We start from the raw sequence: 16,119 nt of genomic DNA, 5'->3' as shown, positions 1-16,119 counted from the left end.
AGTTCAGCTTTGCCTGATCTACACCTGCTGAAGCAATCATCACCCCTGCGGCGGGAGGGGAGAGGAGGGCAACGAGGACCCGGTGCTGTGACCCTGTGCTGTGACCCTGTGCTGTGACCTGAGGCTTCGCGGCAGGGAACCATTCCAAGCGGGTAGTTATTTGCGCCGGCTGCTTTCCCTCCCTGTAGACAGTCAGGCAGCATTGCGGAAGTGCAGGGTGGCAGCTCCCACCACCGCTATAACCTGCCACCGTGCAAACCCTGCCTGCGGGCACCTTCCCGGGATACAATGCAGCATATACTGAGCTGGGAGCAATGCAGCACGATGCGGGGGGCTGAGTCAGAGCTGAGTTTAATTGTTTAGCCCAGCAGGGAGGTAGTGCTGGTTACTTTCCCTTTACATGTAATATGGGGACATTAGTGGATGACAGCCCATTGGCTCGTCAGGTAATCTCACCCCTGAGAGGCTTCATCACATACTGGGAAACTCTAGCTAATTATTCGAGACATTATGGCACTTAGCTGGAAAGATGTATAGATACACATTCACATTCACTTTCTTTTTGAAAGGGCTGGGAGAGAGTTAATATAAATCCTTTATATGTGTCTAGAGGAAAGGTTTAGCCCACAGGCATGTGCATTTAACAGCTAATATATAATTCTGCTTGATAAACAGCGGGGTCTTCTAGTTTAGGTAATCTCCTATAAACATAAAGAAGCTCAGAAGATAAGTGTAATCGTAGAAAAAAAGGGAAAGATTCCCTAATTGGGTGCTCCAAAAAATCACCTGGTAAGATAATGCAAAATTAGTGTTGTTGCACCATAGCGTGATAATTAGTCCCTTGTTGTATTAGTAATGAGCCTGGTTTCTTATCCCCATAAAGCCTTAGTCCATAATGAAGAGACAGCTTCAACACTGAGTAAACCATATAATAGCCGTCACTATAGGGAGAGAGGTCATCTATCCTGTCCGGTGCTCCGTTGATGCACCCGGCGGTCCCTCCTCTGGGTGGGCCTCGCACTCCCAGTGACTCAGTGGCTGCCGGTGTGTATACTCAGAGGCTTGCTCCAACTCAGGTATGCTGTGTGGTGGGGGAGAAACTCCGTCCGCTTCCTTTCGTTGCGTGCATCCGTCCCAGCGGTAGAATCCAGGTAAGCAAGTGAGAGGGCTCAGAGCACTGAGCCCTCTCACTTGCTAATGTGTAAGTGTAGCCTGGTACTGTAGGTGCACCTAAGGAAAAGGTTGTGATCTAATGTGTGAGATAATACAGAGTCTGATGGAAAGCTGTGAAGGTGAATGATCCAATAAGTACATCCTATATACATGTGAAAAGATACAGGTATCTAATTAAAATAAAAAAAATAGAATGTTTTTTTTAATTGAATGTTTGTATTTGTTCACATGTATATATTATGTACTTGATTTCTATGTAAATATTTTACGTGTAAACGATTCAAAGTTAATTTTTCCTTCATCCATTGGATCATTCAGCTTCACAGCTTTCCTTCAGACGCCTTATTATCTCACACATTGCATCACATACAGTATACTGCCAATATTGTGTCTTCTTTGGGGACTACAATTTACTAATCCCTCTAACCCCAATGATCATGTTGGCCTCCCAGTAGTTATGCACTGATGAAGGGACTTTGATATCTCTCTCTCTCTCTCTCCCTCCTGGGGTTTCTCTTCTTGTTTAGGTCAATGCATGACCAAGTTGATCTTGCATGTTTTTGAGACCTGTGCACGCCGTTTTAACAGACAATAGTGTTGAGCAGCCTGTGCTCTTAGTGGTCAATTCCCGATATGTACTAGGAAGGATCGTTGGCTTCTGAAAAATGTCTCGTTTTATACATGCCGCGTATTAATTTAGTTTTTTTTTTTCCAGAAGTCAAATGACTTCTATTTTCTCTCACAGGAAGTCATAGTTCTGCTTTTCATTGTTTACATTTTTATATGAATAATGAAAGCCTTGTGCTTCCTTTCTTAAAATGTCCTTTTGTAGACCGTCTACACTCTGTAGGCCAATGCGTCTTCTGCTAGTGACTGTACAAGAGGAATTACAAAAAAGTATTTTTCTATAGTTATAGTAATGACACAGTACATGCTATTACGCACGTTGTCCCTATAGCTTTGTAGTTGTCATTTATGGTCTTCTGCACCAAAAAAATTCTGAACAACAAAGCTTTTGGTAAAGTTCCTGCATGGGAGATAAAAGTGGAGCCAAACTCCCATTATTTCATGTGCAGATTTTAACAATGATGCCCCAGTTATAGGAGAAATAGGACAGTGGATAGATTAAATCTGCGTGTGATGGATTCCTCTCCCACAGCAAATTTCCATTCTTTCAAAGATCCTGATGTCACTATAATGTCTATCGCGTGTTGATTAAATAAGTTGGGAGTATTTTTTTGACCCGTTCCCTATGTTTATAAAATACAGAAAAGGTGAAATCTGCCAAATCGTTTAGATGTGGGTCTAAAGTAAACTGTATTTATTGCACACTATATGCAATCATTAAAAAAATAAGTACAGTATATGAAGAAAATAGAAGTATTTTTTTTTTGTTTCAATCTTTTTTTTTTTTAATTAGGTTTGACAGAATATAACATATCCATTTGAACAAACATTTTTCTTTTGAAAAGGACCAATTGTGGGCCCTACATATTGGTCTATACAATGTTTGATGAGTAAACATATTGTGCAATGATGCTCACATTGAGTCTGTTAAAATATTTACACTTTATTAAGACCAAATGTCTACAAATTATTTTATACTCGATTAAAGTTAAAAATGGTTTCCTTGCTTGGTATTGGGTATTGTATACACTAGTGCTCAAAGTCCCAGCAGCTCTACTTATTGACACTAATAGATCTTTAATGGGGGGGTCAGAGGGTGGTTATTAGTCCACCCTAGGGGATGATTACCCTGTGGTGTTGTTTATTTATACTGTATATATACACCGCATCAGAGTAGTCTCATTGCCGGTGTGGTTGTTACTGCTGATTTGAGATGTCCTGTTGAGAGACAAGACCAGTAGTCTCAATTTGATACAAACATCAAATATGCTTGGATAGAAGCAGTGATGTATAACTGCACGTTGGCATATGTGTATGTACCATAGATGCTTGCTTGCAGAAGGATACTGTATGGCGACCCCCAGTCAGATCTATGGTGATAAGCTACATGCTTTGTATGACATGAATGTACCATACATCGTGGTTGCTTAGAGTTTGATAATGGAGCTCCTGATTCAGCTGTGCACTATGTGCTACTTCGGGTACCATGTCCAGCTACGTTTGGCTGGTTTAAGTCCTGTCTCCCTATGCATTAGCTAATAGCTTGCAGAGCTTGCTCATAGTAATGTTAACGTGCGTCTATTTTTTTAAATAGTTTGTTCCACATTAGAATGTACTCGAGCATGTTGTAGTTAAATACTTGTACAATAATCCTGATGTGGTCTTAGCAAGATTCTGCAGACTTCACTAAGATACTTGTTGCTTTCACAAATGTTAGTGTACTTCAGCTGTTCGTTATTTGTATGAAGCTGAGTCACCTTGCTTATAGTATGCAGACTGTACTGTGCGCAGTTTCAGTTGAATACTCAACAGTGAAATACCATGGAGTCCTTGAAATGCCAAACATTGAGTTTACTGTGATTGTCAGCAGTTTTTTAGCCACAAGGTAAGTGGAGTTGTTTGGAATAAGACTCTCTATGTATTACACATTGTTGTGTTAAAGTGTACCAGACTGTGCTGTAATCCAGTTTATACAGAATCTGCTAAGACCACATCAGGATTATTGTACAAGTATTTAACTACAACATGCGCGAGTACATTCTAATGTGGAACAAACTATTCAAATAATAGACGCACGTTAACATTACTATGAGCAAGCTCTGCAAGCTATTGGCTAATGCGTAGAGAGACAGGACTTAAACCAGCCAAACGTAGCTGGACATGGTACCCGAAGTAGCACATAGTGCACAGCTGAATCAAGAGCTCCATTATCAAACTCTAAGCAACCGCGATGTATGGTACATTCATGTCATACAAAGCATGTAGCTTATCACCATAGATCTGACTAGGGGTCGCCATATCCTTCTGTAAGCAAGCATCTATGGTACATACACATATGCCAACGTGCAGTTATACATCACTACTTCTATCCAAGCATATTTGATGTTTGTATCAAATTGAGACTACTGGTCTAGTCTCTCAACAGGACATCTCAAATCAGCAGTAACAACCACACCGGCAATGAGACTACTCTGATGCGGTGTATATATACAGTATAAATAACAACACCACAGGGTAATCATCCCCTAGGGTGGACTAATAACCACCCTCTGACCCCCCCATTAAAGATCTATTAGTGTCAATAACTAGAGCTGCTGAGACTTTGAGCACTAGTGTATACAATACCCAATACCAAGCAAGGAAACCATTTTTAACTTTAATAGAGTATAAAATATTGTGTAGACATTTGGGTCTTAATAAAGTGTAAAAGAATTAACAGACTCAATGTGAGCATCATTGGACCTATATAATTTATGGTCTGTTGTGCACCAATAAGAGGGATTTCTACTAGTGGCAAGTACTATCTAGTTACAAACCGCTATTCTCTGAGATACTTTGTGTTCTAGTTTCAAATTATCTTTCAGTGGGATTATTTTTATAATTTTAAGATAAACCTTATTTTTCCAATAAGTAAGAGAAGTATTATTTTTAATACATTTGCTTGAGTTATTGTATGTAGGATGCAGTAATATTCACTTCAGCAGCGTCTGCAGTAGGTGTTTTACTATTGGAAGCTTCTACTACTACAATATTGATTTCATTAGCGTAGAGCCACTTAAGTTTCTACTGTATATTTTGACTTTATTTATTGTTCATCTTAACTCTGTATGTTTTATGTTGTTTTATAGGGGTGTCCATTGCATCGGGAAAAAGAAGACCAGCCTGAAGTTGGATGTCGATCATTATTCTTGCCCAACATGGAGTGGTTGTCGGCAGCCGTGAACAAAGAGCTAAACGTCGACCAAAGACAGCTTGCAGCAGCTGAGGAGGGGACCCATGTTATTGCCCTAGTATCACAGAAATGGCTGGTGACCCTAAGGGAGCGCAGAGCAGTCCCAATGCATTGCCCAAGGCCAGAGGGATTGAGCAGCATGGAAATACAGACTTTTTTGCAACGGTCCGTGCAGAAGTTGCCACCTGGTTGGACTAGAGTAGAAATCCATGGACTGAGGAAAGACAGGCTTGCCTACCCTGTGACTTTGAACAATGACTTTCTACAGGGAGAGAACGGCGATGATTCAGACTCACTGGTCAGATTTATGCACAACGTTGCTTTTCAGAACTATAAAAACATGTGGAACAAAGCCCACAGGACATATGTACAGACATATGAGAGCATTAACAAAGTGTCAAGCATGCAGGCATTGGATGCACTTAAGTTGTCTCTTCAGAAGGTTTATGGTTGCTCCTTTATTTTGGTTGATAAAGGAGCTGCATGTGTTTCCCCTTCCAAAGAGGGTGCCAATTTTGTAATAGGGGCTCCCTCCTGTCCAAATATTGTCCCTGCTGAAGCCTTGCTGGAATCAGTCGATATGTTATACATCATATTACCTTATATGCAGTATTCCTTGTATGATATTGTCACTTTCAGCCCAGCTAAATTTGCAAACAGTCATGCCAAAGTACTCTTTATCCTTTACCATATACTGCAGGCTCTGAAGACTTGTCATCAAGCAGGTTTATCCTGTGGGGAACTTTCCTTATGCAGTGTAGCTGTTGATGAGAAGCTCTGCAGTCAGCTAAGGCCTAACTTTAGTGATTATGAAAGACCACTTGATAATGTATTGAACGATATTAAAGATTCAGCAGCAGGAAAGCCCACAGATGCAGATCAAGTAAGAACTGGGGGACTATGTACTTCCTGCAATGAAGAGCTGAAAGAGCTGGTGATAGACTGGGTACATGGTAGAGTCAGCAACTTTGACTACCTCATGTATCTCAATACATTGGCTGGTAGAAGAGAGGGTGATCCCAATTACCATCCAGTCTTGCCTTGGGTTGTAGATTTCACTACCAAGAATGGAAAGTTTAGGGACCTTCGGAAATCTAAATTCCGCCTGAACAAAGGCGACAAGCAACTGGAATTTACCTATGAGATGACAAAGCAAGCATTTGTAGCAGGAGGAAGTAGTTCAGAGCAGCTGCATGTTCCTCACCATATTTCTGATGTCCTGTCTGACATCACATACTACGTGTACAAGGCTAGGAGGACGCCAAAGGCCGTGCTGTGCAATCACGTGCGGTCCCAATGGGAGCCAAATGAATACCCTGCAAGTATGGAGCGAATGCAAGGCTGGACGCCGGATGAGTGCATACCCGAGTTTTACACGGATCCCACAATTTTTAAATCCATTCACACTGACATGCCAGACCTCGACATCCCCTCCTGGTGTAGCTCCTACGAGGACTTCATACACGTTCATCGCTCGCTGCTAGAGAGCAGAGATGTATCTCAGGGTCTTCACCACTGGATAGATCTCACCTTTGGGTACAAGTTGACTGGGAAGAATGCTGTTAAGGAAAAAAATGTTTGCCTGCACCTGGTAGATAATCATACTAACTTGACTAGCTATGGAGTTGTACAGCTATTTGATGAGCCACATCCCAAACGCTTACTAGATCCTAGCTATTCTTTATTTGAAGCTCCTACCATACTGCCATCTATCCACAGCATTCGCGAAATGATTGTATGTGAAGATAAACACATTGTTAATGGAGTCAATGGTCAAGTATTGGAGGCCACTGTCTGCGAGACCCTCTGGACTGCTGACAAAGTATGCACTGGGGATGATGAATTAGAACAAGGAACTGAGGCTCTTGATTCCATAGCCATTGCGGGAAAAGTTAGTGATCAGTCTTGTATACCCTCTCTCCAGGTTTCCAGCTCCAGTGCTTTCCCAGTAGAAAACAGGACTCAGGTTAATAGGTCAAACCGCCAAAACAAGACTGCAACCAATGCTGAGGAAAGTGATCGGAAGTTATTTCTTCCTGAGGGCTTTAATCCTACACAAGCACTAGAAGAGCTGGAGAAACTAGACAACTTTTTAGTTAGGGGCTTGCACAGCACCATCCAGCCAGGGAAAAAATCTCAAAAAAGACTTCCACTGAGTCTTCTTGATTTGATTCAAAGAGATATGCAGGCTTTGGGTGTCATGATCGCAGAAATTGTGTTTGCACCACAGATTCAGACCACCGTACCCAAAGCTTCCTTGTTGGAGCGTTTTCTTCTAGTACGTAACCTCAGCAGATATCACCTGAAGGAGATACCAACTCCTCTTTTGCAGATGCTGGAGGCGTTATTGCAATTGCACACACCAGAAGAAGTACTACTCAAGGACATAGACCCTGGGGGATGCGTACAGCTGTTTGAGTTCCCGCACATTTCCAAAGGTCTTCCTCCACCTTGTCCTTCACAGCTCCTCAGTCCTTTCTGTTCCACCATCCCTTTCCCTACATACTTCCCAAACCTGCATGGATTTATCTTAACTTACCAGTCGAGAAGAACAGAGGATGAGAGCCAAGGGCGTGAGCTTGTTTTTCAGCTGTGGCAACAAATAGAGGGCATTCTCAGTGAAATAACTCCAGAAGGGCTAGAAATACTTTTGCCATTTGTATTGTCTCTAATGACTGAGGAGAGCACCGCAGTCTACACTGCCTGGTATCTCTTTGAGCCAGTAGCCAAAGCTCTGGGTCCTAAAAATTCAAACAAGTATCTACTGAAGCCACTTATTTGTGCCTATGAAAATCCTTCCTATCTTCACGGGAGGTTTTACCTTTACACAGACTGCTTTGTGGCACAGTTGATAGTACGTTTGGGCCTGCAGGCATTTCTCTCTAATTTGCTTACCCACGTGCTTCAGATACTTGTTGGGGTGGAGAGCTCAGGGAACGAATGCAAGTTTCTGTCAGGAACTGTGGAGGATGAGGAGAGTGGTGGTGGAAGCCCAGTATCCTGTGACTTTGGTGAAGGACGAAAAAGTGATGTAGATCATAGTACATCTTCTCACGAGCTCCTGGACTACACTTCTGGGGTGAGCTTCCATGATCAGGTTTACGTGGCAGAAAATGAGGATTTCCAGGCTGGTCTGTATGTGAGTGACCCCCTTCAGCCACATGAGTCTGAGTCTCTCAGCTTGGGAAGGTTGAGTGACAAAAGCAGCGCCAGTGAAGTTTCTCTTGGTGATGAAAAAGCCACAGACAGTGATTCCCTTAAAGAGAAGGGGAGCTTGAAATCTGGCGACAGCAGCCAAGATTTGAAGCAAAGTGAGGAATCGGAAGAAGAAGAAGACGATTGTGACTCATCCACAGGCCCATCTGAGTTAACCTTATCGGTCAACACTGATGCTTCCATAGATACTGTTTTAGCCAATGATAACAGAGATCTGGACGAGGAAGAGCATGACTTGAATAACCAGACCGAGGAAAAAGAGCAAAAGATCCTGATAGGTAAGAGCCTGCGTTATTCTCTAATACCTCAACAAATGTTTGTCAACTGTTTCAAAGATGGACTCTTATGGTTCTTGATTTTGCAATCCATATTTGAAAGGTTGTGTTCTTGATGGGTGTGATTCTGACTTCATACTTTTGTCAATAGTTTAAATTATACTTCTCAGTACACTGTAAAATGTCCTTATTTCACTTTCGATAAGGAAGTACTCTGCATTGTGGTCTCAGCACATAAAAAGAAATGTTTATTTTGAAGATAAATACTCGCATACAAAAATAGTACAAAATGGCGGTGACGTTCAAATAAGTCATAGTATCCTCACAGATGTCCCCTCTGTCTGGGAAAAAATGAGAGGTAATACTGGACATGTACGTGTCTGGTATTCTCCCTCTCTGAACGGGCAGCCCGAGTGCTAAGAGGTGGTGAGGAAAAAGGAGTGGGGGGTGAGAGGATGACGGGGGTTGCAACAATCTTGGAAGTAGTGGGAGAGAAGCATTAAGATCAGTATAGCTCACCATGTATGACTACAGGTCCGTTATTTATCAATTATGTGACCGTTATGTCTTTTTTTTTTTTTCCTCTCTATATTTCATTCCACGTATGCATCAATTTTGCACTATTTCATATTCTATTTCTTAAAACATGCTGGAAGGGCGCTCAATCCCCAAACCTCTCCCAGAATGTTGTACGAAATAGACTATGAAATACGGTAGTGCAAATTGGTGCATACGTGGAGTGAAATTTAGAAAAATGTACGTAACCTCCCCACCGACTTTTCCAGCGCGCCGCTTTTTTCAACATTGTGCCCAGTATTTTTGGACAAGCACCTGGCAACCCTACTCACTGCGCCTCTGTCGTACTCCTACACCCACTCTGTCTAATGCACCCACTGCCTGCCTCTCCCTCCTGCACCCACTGCCTGCCTCTCCCTCCTGCACCCACTGCCTGCCTCTCCCTCCTGCACCCACTTCCCATTTATTTTTGCCTCCTTCATTCACTGCGTCTCTCTGCCATACACACACATTTTGTTAAATTTTAATACAATAATTGACTAAATGAAATTAAAAATAGTACCGTGTGATATTAATGGCTTTTTATGTGGCTTCCCTTATCTCTCCCCCCCCCCCCCCCCCCATCTACCTGGAATATACTCTGTGGCGTTTAATGTACCCATATAGATAAAACGATCAGGGAAGCGGCTACCAATTTTTATTATTATTATTATTTATTATTTGTGAGTTATAAAATTTTAGAAGAGACACTTGGATTTTTGAGATGCTTGGGGTTGGGCAAAACACTTTTCTGGATAACTGGTCAATCTCTCTGAAATGATCAATTGTTGGTCCAAATAAAAAAAGGTATCACCTAATACTGAAGCACTCTGCACTAATACAACTGGACTAACGTGGCTATTTCTATTTCATTCTGAATTATCCAAATGATTGTCCCTTAAACAGTCTTTTTAAACTATGTCCCCCTCCTCCCTCCCCCCCCAATGGACACGTTTCCCTTTTGGGAACCCCCTTTGTTTATTCAGTGCACAAAACGAACTGACCAAGGTTTGGATATTCGTCCTCTAAAATACCTACAGTATTTAGCAATTTAACTAGTGGAATATATTCATTTGGTTATTGATACATGGAATCTGGCTTCTGTCTCTGGCACTTTCTCTCTCAGCCCTTTTCTTCTTCTCTTTTTCTCTCTCTCCCCCTCTTTCACACTCTGCCCTTTTATCACTTTCTGTATCGCGCTGTGCATATGTCCCTCTTGGCACTCTGAGGCCCCCTTTCAAGTCTCCTCGGGCCCCCCCCAGGAAACCAGGCTGTAAACAATTTTATAATTTTTTTTTTAACGTGCAAATATGTATGTCTGCTCCATCTTCTTCTTTGGGTCCTAAGCTAGTCTTTCCACATTTTTACAACAACTAGAGAGAAATTGTTACATTCATAATGTAATGTTTTTACATATGTTATTTAGAACCCAACTAATTCTCTCTTATACTATAGCACATCTTTTTATTTATGTCCAGAGATCTCACCATTATTTCCTGAAACATGACTTTACACTGACTGGTAGAATTACATGATTTGGAGCTTTACATATCAAGGCAATTTTGGAAGAAAACTGGTCCAAAGAAGAGTATTTTTTTTATTTTGCTTCATTGCATCAATGAACTTTGTTCCAATTCTGCCTCACATACACCAGTTTGCAATTTGGGAAGTGTCAATTGGAGGAACTGACGAATGCATATGCCAGTTTTGCGAATCACACCATTTTTCTTTGCTCCCCAAAAACTGTTTGGGGTGGCAAAAACCTTCCAAGATATTTTTTGTGCCAGATGTAGGAAAGTGATTAATAAACGTCTTAGGCCCGGGCCATTCCATGCACATACAGGCGAGCCTGCGTCCGCGATCGGAGGTGGGGGGAGACTGAGGGAGGCGGGGCAGTGACGTCGCTGGGCAATCGCCCGCGACGCACTGACGTCGACGTCACGGCGCCGACGTCACGGCGCCGTGACGTTGACGCAGCCCCGCTCTCATTGGAGGTTTTCAGCCGACAGCGCGCTGAAAAACAGCTTGGCGCTCGGCTGAAAACTCCAAAGCCTGAGCACGCCTGCGGACGCTCGCGAGAGCCCCCTCTCAAGGCATCCTCATTGAAGATGCAGGGGCTCAGCGCTGAGCGTCCACACGCCTCAGCACGGCCTGTCCTTCTATGGACTCGGCCTTACATATGACCAAGAGACAAAATGCAGCATTGAGCCAAGACCCACTTTTACTTGCATCAACACCGCTAATTTTCTGAAGGAAAATAATTAAATATTTCCAAGCATTACAACCCTTTGGAGTCTGTTCATGACAATGAAGTCTATTTTGTCAAGTCACGGCGTTCTAGTTTCCTGTAGATTGTGTATGTATCAAACTGCTTGTTTGTGTTTGCAGATACTGCCTGTAAGATGGTGAGGTGGGTCTCTGCCAAACTGGGTCCAACTGTGACCTCTCGCTGCATTGCCAGGAATCTGCTGAGATTGCTCACGTCCTGTTATGTTGGTAAATTCTTGTTACTTGTCTTAGCGAAGCAACTATTTTATGTAGTGTTTCACTCGCACTCGGAATACAGCTTGATATGCAGGTGTAGACACACATACCCAACAAGCTCTGAGAAACCCCAAACATTACCACATTATATTTGTGTGTGTGTGTGTGTGTGTCAAAAGGAGTGCTAGTGGGCGTGGCTAAATGTACACAACAAGAAATAAACAAAGATGCCCAAAGCTACTTCTAATGTGACAAAAATACACAGTGCAATACCTATCTATTCTCTTGAAAAAGGGTCATTTTAATTTAACCGTTTGGCCAAAGCGTCTTAAGCCTGCTGCCACTTCAAGGCATGGCTATTAGCAGGTCCTAACACTCCCTGAGTTAAAATTCTCATTTACCTCTATAATTAGGGGAAGAATGATCAAACATTGGATCGGTTGTAACCCAGCAAAATGAAACTGACCTGCCAACTTGGAAAGTGGGGAGGGGCCACTACTCTCCCAAAAACAGCTGAGACTAGCTGCACATAGTTAAAAAAAACACATAGATACCCAACAAGCTCTGAGAAACCCCTAACATTAGCAAATAATATATATGTATATAAGCAGTGGTTGACAAATCACCAAAAAATCTACTCGCCACCTAGTACCAAACGTGTGCTGCTTGGGCCAATATTTACTCGCCCGGGGGTTAAATCCACTCGCCCGGGGCGAGCAAATTTATAGGTTTGTCGAACACTGTATATAAGTGTCAAAAGGAGTGCTAGTGGGCGTGGCTAAATGTACAAATTGGCCAAAGGATTAAATGAGCTTTTTTAAAGAGAATGTATAGGTATTGATATGCAGGTGTAACAGATCAAAAACATACCAGGTCAGGGGTGTCCGGATGCAGAACCACCTCCAATCCACATTGCCTGCATCCTGGAGATTGCCAGATGGGGAGTTTCCGCCTTTCCCCATTTACTCTGTAGCTCAGGACTGGACTGGAGCAGTCCTTTCTTGCAGCCCCGATACATTTAGGTTGACTGATTATTGACCCCAGTAACAAATTATTCAGTATACTTGTGCTAGATGTTATCTTTGCATCTAGTCTTAATCTTCAAGAGGTATTGCACCGATTTCTCATACACGTAGCAGAATTAGAATAATCTGTCCGAGTCCGCGGCACAAAAATGTAAGATTGCGCTGCATCTACACACGTCTGTTTGCTATCGTAGCATGTTTTCTGTCTCCTTGTTCAGTCAAAAGCTGTTATTTTGTTTTGAGTCTGGGACGAGGCTGGGTTATCAAAATGTCACGTTGTACCTTTTATTGAATAGCCTTTATATGAGGACATTGACACAACTGGGGCAAACCTCGTAACTTCTATTTTCATGTCTTAGCATTATTTAGCGAGTCTATATTTCTGATTTAATGTATCTCTTATTTTGACCAGGTCACCAGAGACAACAGTTTATACCTAATGTGGAGGAGCATAGCCCACTTAATTTTAAGAGACCAGTATGCGGAGACCAAGTATCCAAACCCGTGCTGGACTGTCTGATGTATGTGGCTCACCTCTATGGGGAACCAGTCCTAACATATCAGTATCTGCCTTACATCAGCTACCTGGTAAATAATGCAGTTTAAATCGGCAATCTGTCATGTCCAATTAAAATATATATGTATATGTGTGGGTGTATGTTACCTAATTTAAATATACATGTATGTTACCTATTTAAATATGGTGGTCCTGCTCTCGTATACATTGCTTTTATTATTTGAATGCCTTTCTGAGGTACTAAGCTTGGAAAAACTGGTTGCTAGAAATTTGTTAAAATGCCCTAAGAAATCCACGAAGCTAAGGAAAAATCCTTAAGGGCGGAAAGAAACCATTAACTCTGCTGTGCTAGGGGGAGGGGAAAGGTTGCATCATTATATGCACACTATACTGTAAATGCATTTGGGTGACATTGCTGCTTTAAGTTTCAAAATGTACAGCAACCTATAAAGGATACAGATCACCTACACACTTAGTGGAGGATGGGGGTCGGGACGCTTTTTATTCCATCTGTTTTGTGTTGTTGCCTGTTTAGGCCCAGATCGTATGAATGGGAGTGAAGGCATGTTTAAAGCTTAGCACCCTTTTGTGGATCTGAGCCTTAGTGATGGTTTGATCCCTGTGCAGAAGTCTAGGTTGGCAAGCCAATGATGAATTAAAACATGCAGAGAGGTGCTTGGCCAATCAGAGGAGCAAGATAACCTTACCCAGACCACAGAACTTGTAATGCACTGTTGGACCTCAAAGAGAGAACGTAATTAAAATAATAAAGCTGTAGCGACGCTGGTGCTTTCTTTCCATATGTATAAGCTATTCTGATTTTCATTTTGTACCTGTATCATGTGGCTTTGCTTCTAAATTGTAGTCAGCAAATCGTGTGGGATACATTTTATCTTGTGCACCCCACATGGAAAATGTGTAAAATGGGTCGAGTCTGCAGCCTCCAATTAAATGGTAAAGAAGAAATCCCTATGGCCCATATTTCTAAGCTGTCCTATTCCACAAGCAGTCATTGGGCTGTAAGATGCCTTATGGAATAGCAGAGTTTAGTCAAGGCGAGCCTCTAATTGAAGAAGGGTGGTGAGGAATAACACTGTCTCTTGTTCGTGGTAGACCAGAAGTGCCTTTATTGTGCTGTCTTTACTGGCATGACTGTCTTCTTCTGTAGCTATTTATATTTCTTCCCACTCCAGGCTGTTCCTTGCAGCAGTGCAGGGTGTGCGGAGCCAGCATGGAGACAGGAAATGGATCATTCCTCTCTCCCAAGTGTTCAGTTTGTAGGCAATTTATCAAGACTGTATCCTGTTCCGAAATACCATTATACTGTATTTTGTAATTTAAGTGAAATGTCTTTATTTTCCATGCCTGTTGCAGTTTGTGTTCCTTTTGAGTTACCCGTCATTTAACGCCACATGTTATCCTCTCCTCTCTCCACCAATATTGAACCATTTTGCTGCCACGTGGACCTGCAGTGCATGGCTCTGCTCTTAGGGTTAAAATACAGTAGTTCTGTTGAGAACAACTACATTATAATGTCATTTATTTTTGTCATTCGTATAGTGGGACTTAATTTGAAATTTATTTTTAACAGATGGGATGTACTCAAGCCTAAAAACAGTGCATATTACATCACCAATAATAAGTTTGTTTCATACAAACATACATGGAACTCAAAGCGCTTCACAATTCCAGTATAGTGTGTGGTAGTCGGCACAGGATTGTTAGACACAGTCCCTGCCCAGATTAGTTGAAAATCTATTTGTTTTGGTGCCTGAAGTTTAGAGAGATAAAGTGACTTACCCAAGGTCACAATGAGCTGGCACCGGGAATCGAACCCCAGTTCCCTCTGTGTCATTGTTTACAGAGTCGGTGTCTTTATTCGCTGAGCTACTCCTTCTCCCAATGTATATATCTTCTAAGTGTGACTGCACTTTTAACGAGACTCCTCATAATCCCAATAAACTGAATTTTCAAATCCGTGTTGTAGAAGAGCAGTAAGACCATACTGAGGTTTTTCTGTAAATTACTTTGAAAGGAGAGGGACTTCTAACATGCATATTTCCACCCCATTCCTTCTCGAATAAGCCAATTTCTTCCCACTCTGTACATACAGGTGGCCCCCAGCAGTGGTTGCAGACTAAACAGCCGCAAGGAAGCAGGTCTACTAGCAGCTGTGGTACTGACCCAGAAGATTATTGTCTACCTATCAGACACCACCCTGATGGACATTCTCCCCAAAATTACCCAGGATGTTCTGCTGCCTGTTTTAGGTTTTCTGACCTCTACCACTGTTGGGTAAGACCAATTCTGTCTCTTGTTCAGTTGTATACTAAAATTGTCCTGTGCCTCAAGGTCTGCACATAGAAACCTTGTATCCGTGATATCTGCCATTGATGTTTATGGCAGGTAATACTGATTCAGTCGCGATAGCCCATTTTCCGATCCGCTGTAATACCTCGGACCGCATTTTATCCAAGTCTTCCTTTGATATTTTTCTCAAACAGTAGGGGAGCCAGACAAGTGCCATGAAATAAAGAAAAATAACATAGCGCAAATTTGACAATAAAGGTAATAAAATGAAGTGATCTATAGGTATTCTACTCACAAGTGGAGCAGAATAATAGGCAAGATCCCACACAGTGGTAAGTTCTTCCGGTGGTAGTAAACGGGAACCTTCAGGAGCTCAAACAGAAGAAAATAACCAGTAGTGCAGACTATAAACAAATTTATCGGCACATGAATAAAAATGGAGGCTTACATCATGTCAGCACAAATCGGGCATTAGAATAAACAGGGCGTCTCAGTCTGCAGTTGTCGCGGCCTCACTGCAGCTGCTCCCTGCGTCCGCGGCCTCGATCGACGTCACTTCCCCTTTCCCGGGTTGGACGTCCACGCGGACACATGCAAGCTGCCTCCGGGTTCCTTCTCCTCTCTCCTCTACGGATCCTCAGATGGGCCAAAAACTCTACGCGTTTCGCTGCGCTTGATTGGCAGCTTCATCAGCAAATTTGACAA

General features: G+C 42.3%; 1 protein-coding gene across 1 annotated transcript in view; it reads left to right on the top strand.

Annotated features, from left to right (window-relative positions):
* Positions 1-12: 12 nt before the first annotated feature.
* Positions 13-16,119, top strand: part of WDR81 (WD repeat domain 81) — a 36,054-nt gene continuing 19,947 nt past the window's right edge. The window contains exons 1-5 of the mRNA XM_075589308.1: positions 13-152; positions 4,929-8,526; positions 11,467-11,574; positions 13,000-13,175; positions 15,218-15,399. Of these exons, the coding sequence (XP_075445423.1) occupies positions 4,998-8,526; positions 11,467-11,574; positions 13,000-13,175; positions 15,218-15,399 (3,995 nt within the window). The 5' untranslated portion in view covers positions 13-152; positions 4,929-4,997. The remainder of the gene's footprint in view (positions 153-4,928; positions 8,527-11,466; positions 11,575-12,999; positions 13,176-15,217; positions 15,400-16,119) is intronic.

This window comes from Ascaphus truei, chromosome 3 (genome assembly GCF_040206685.1).
Source record: "Ascaphus truei isolate aAscTru1 chromosome 3, aAscTru1.hap1, whole genome shotgun sequence".
NCBI classification, from domain to species: domain Eukaryota; kingdom Metazoa; phylum Chordata; class Amphibia; order Anura; family Ascaphidae; genus Ascaphus; species Ascaphus truei.
This window is presented reverse-complemented; position numbering and strand designations above follow the sequence as displayed.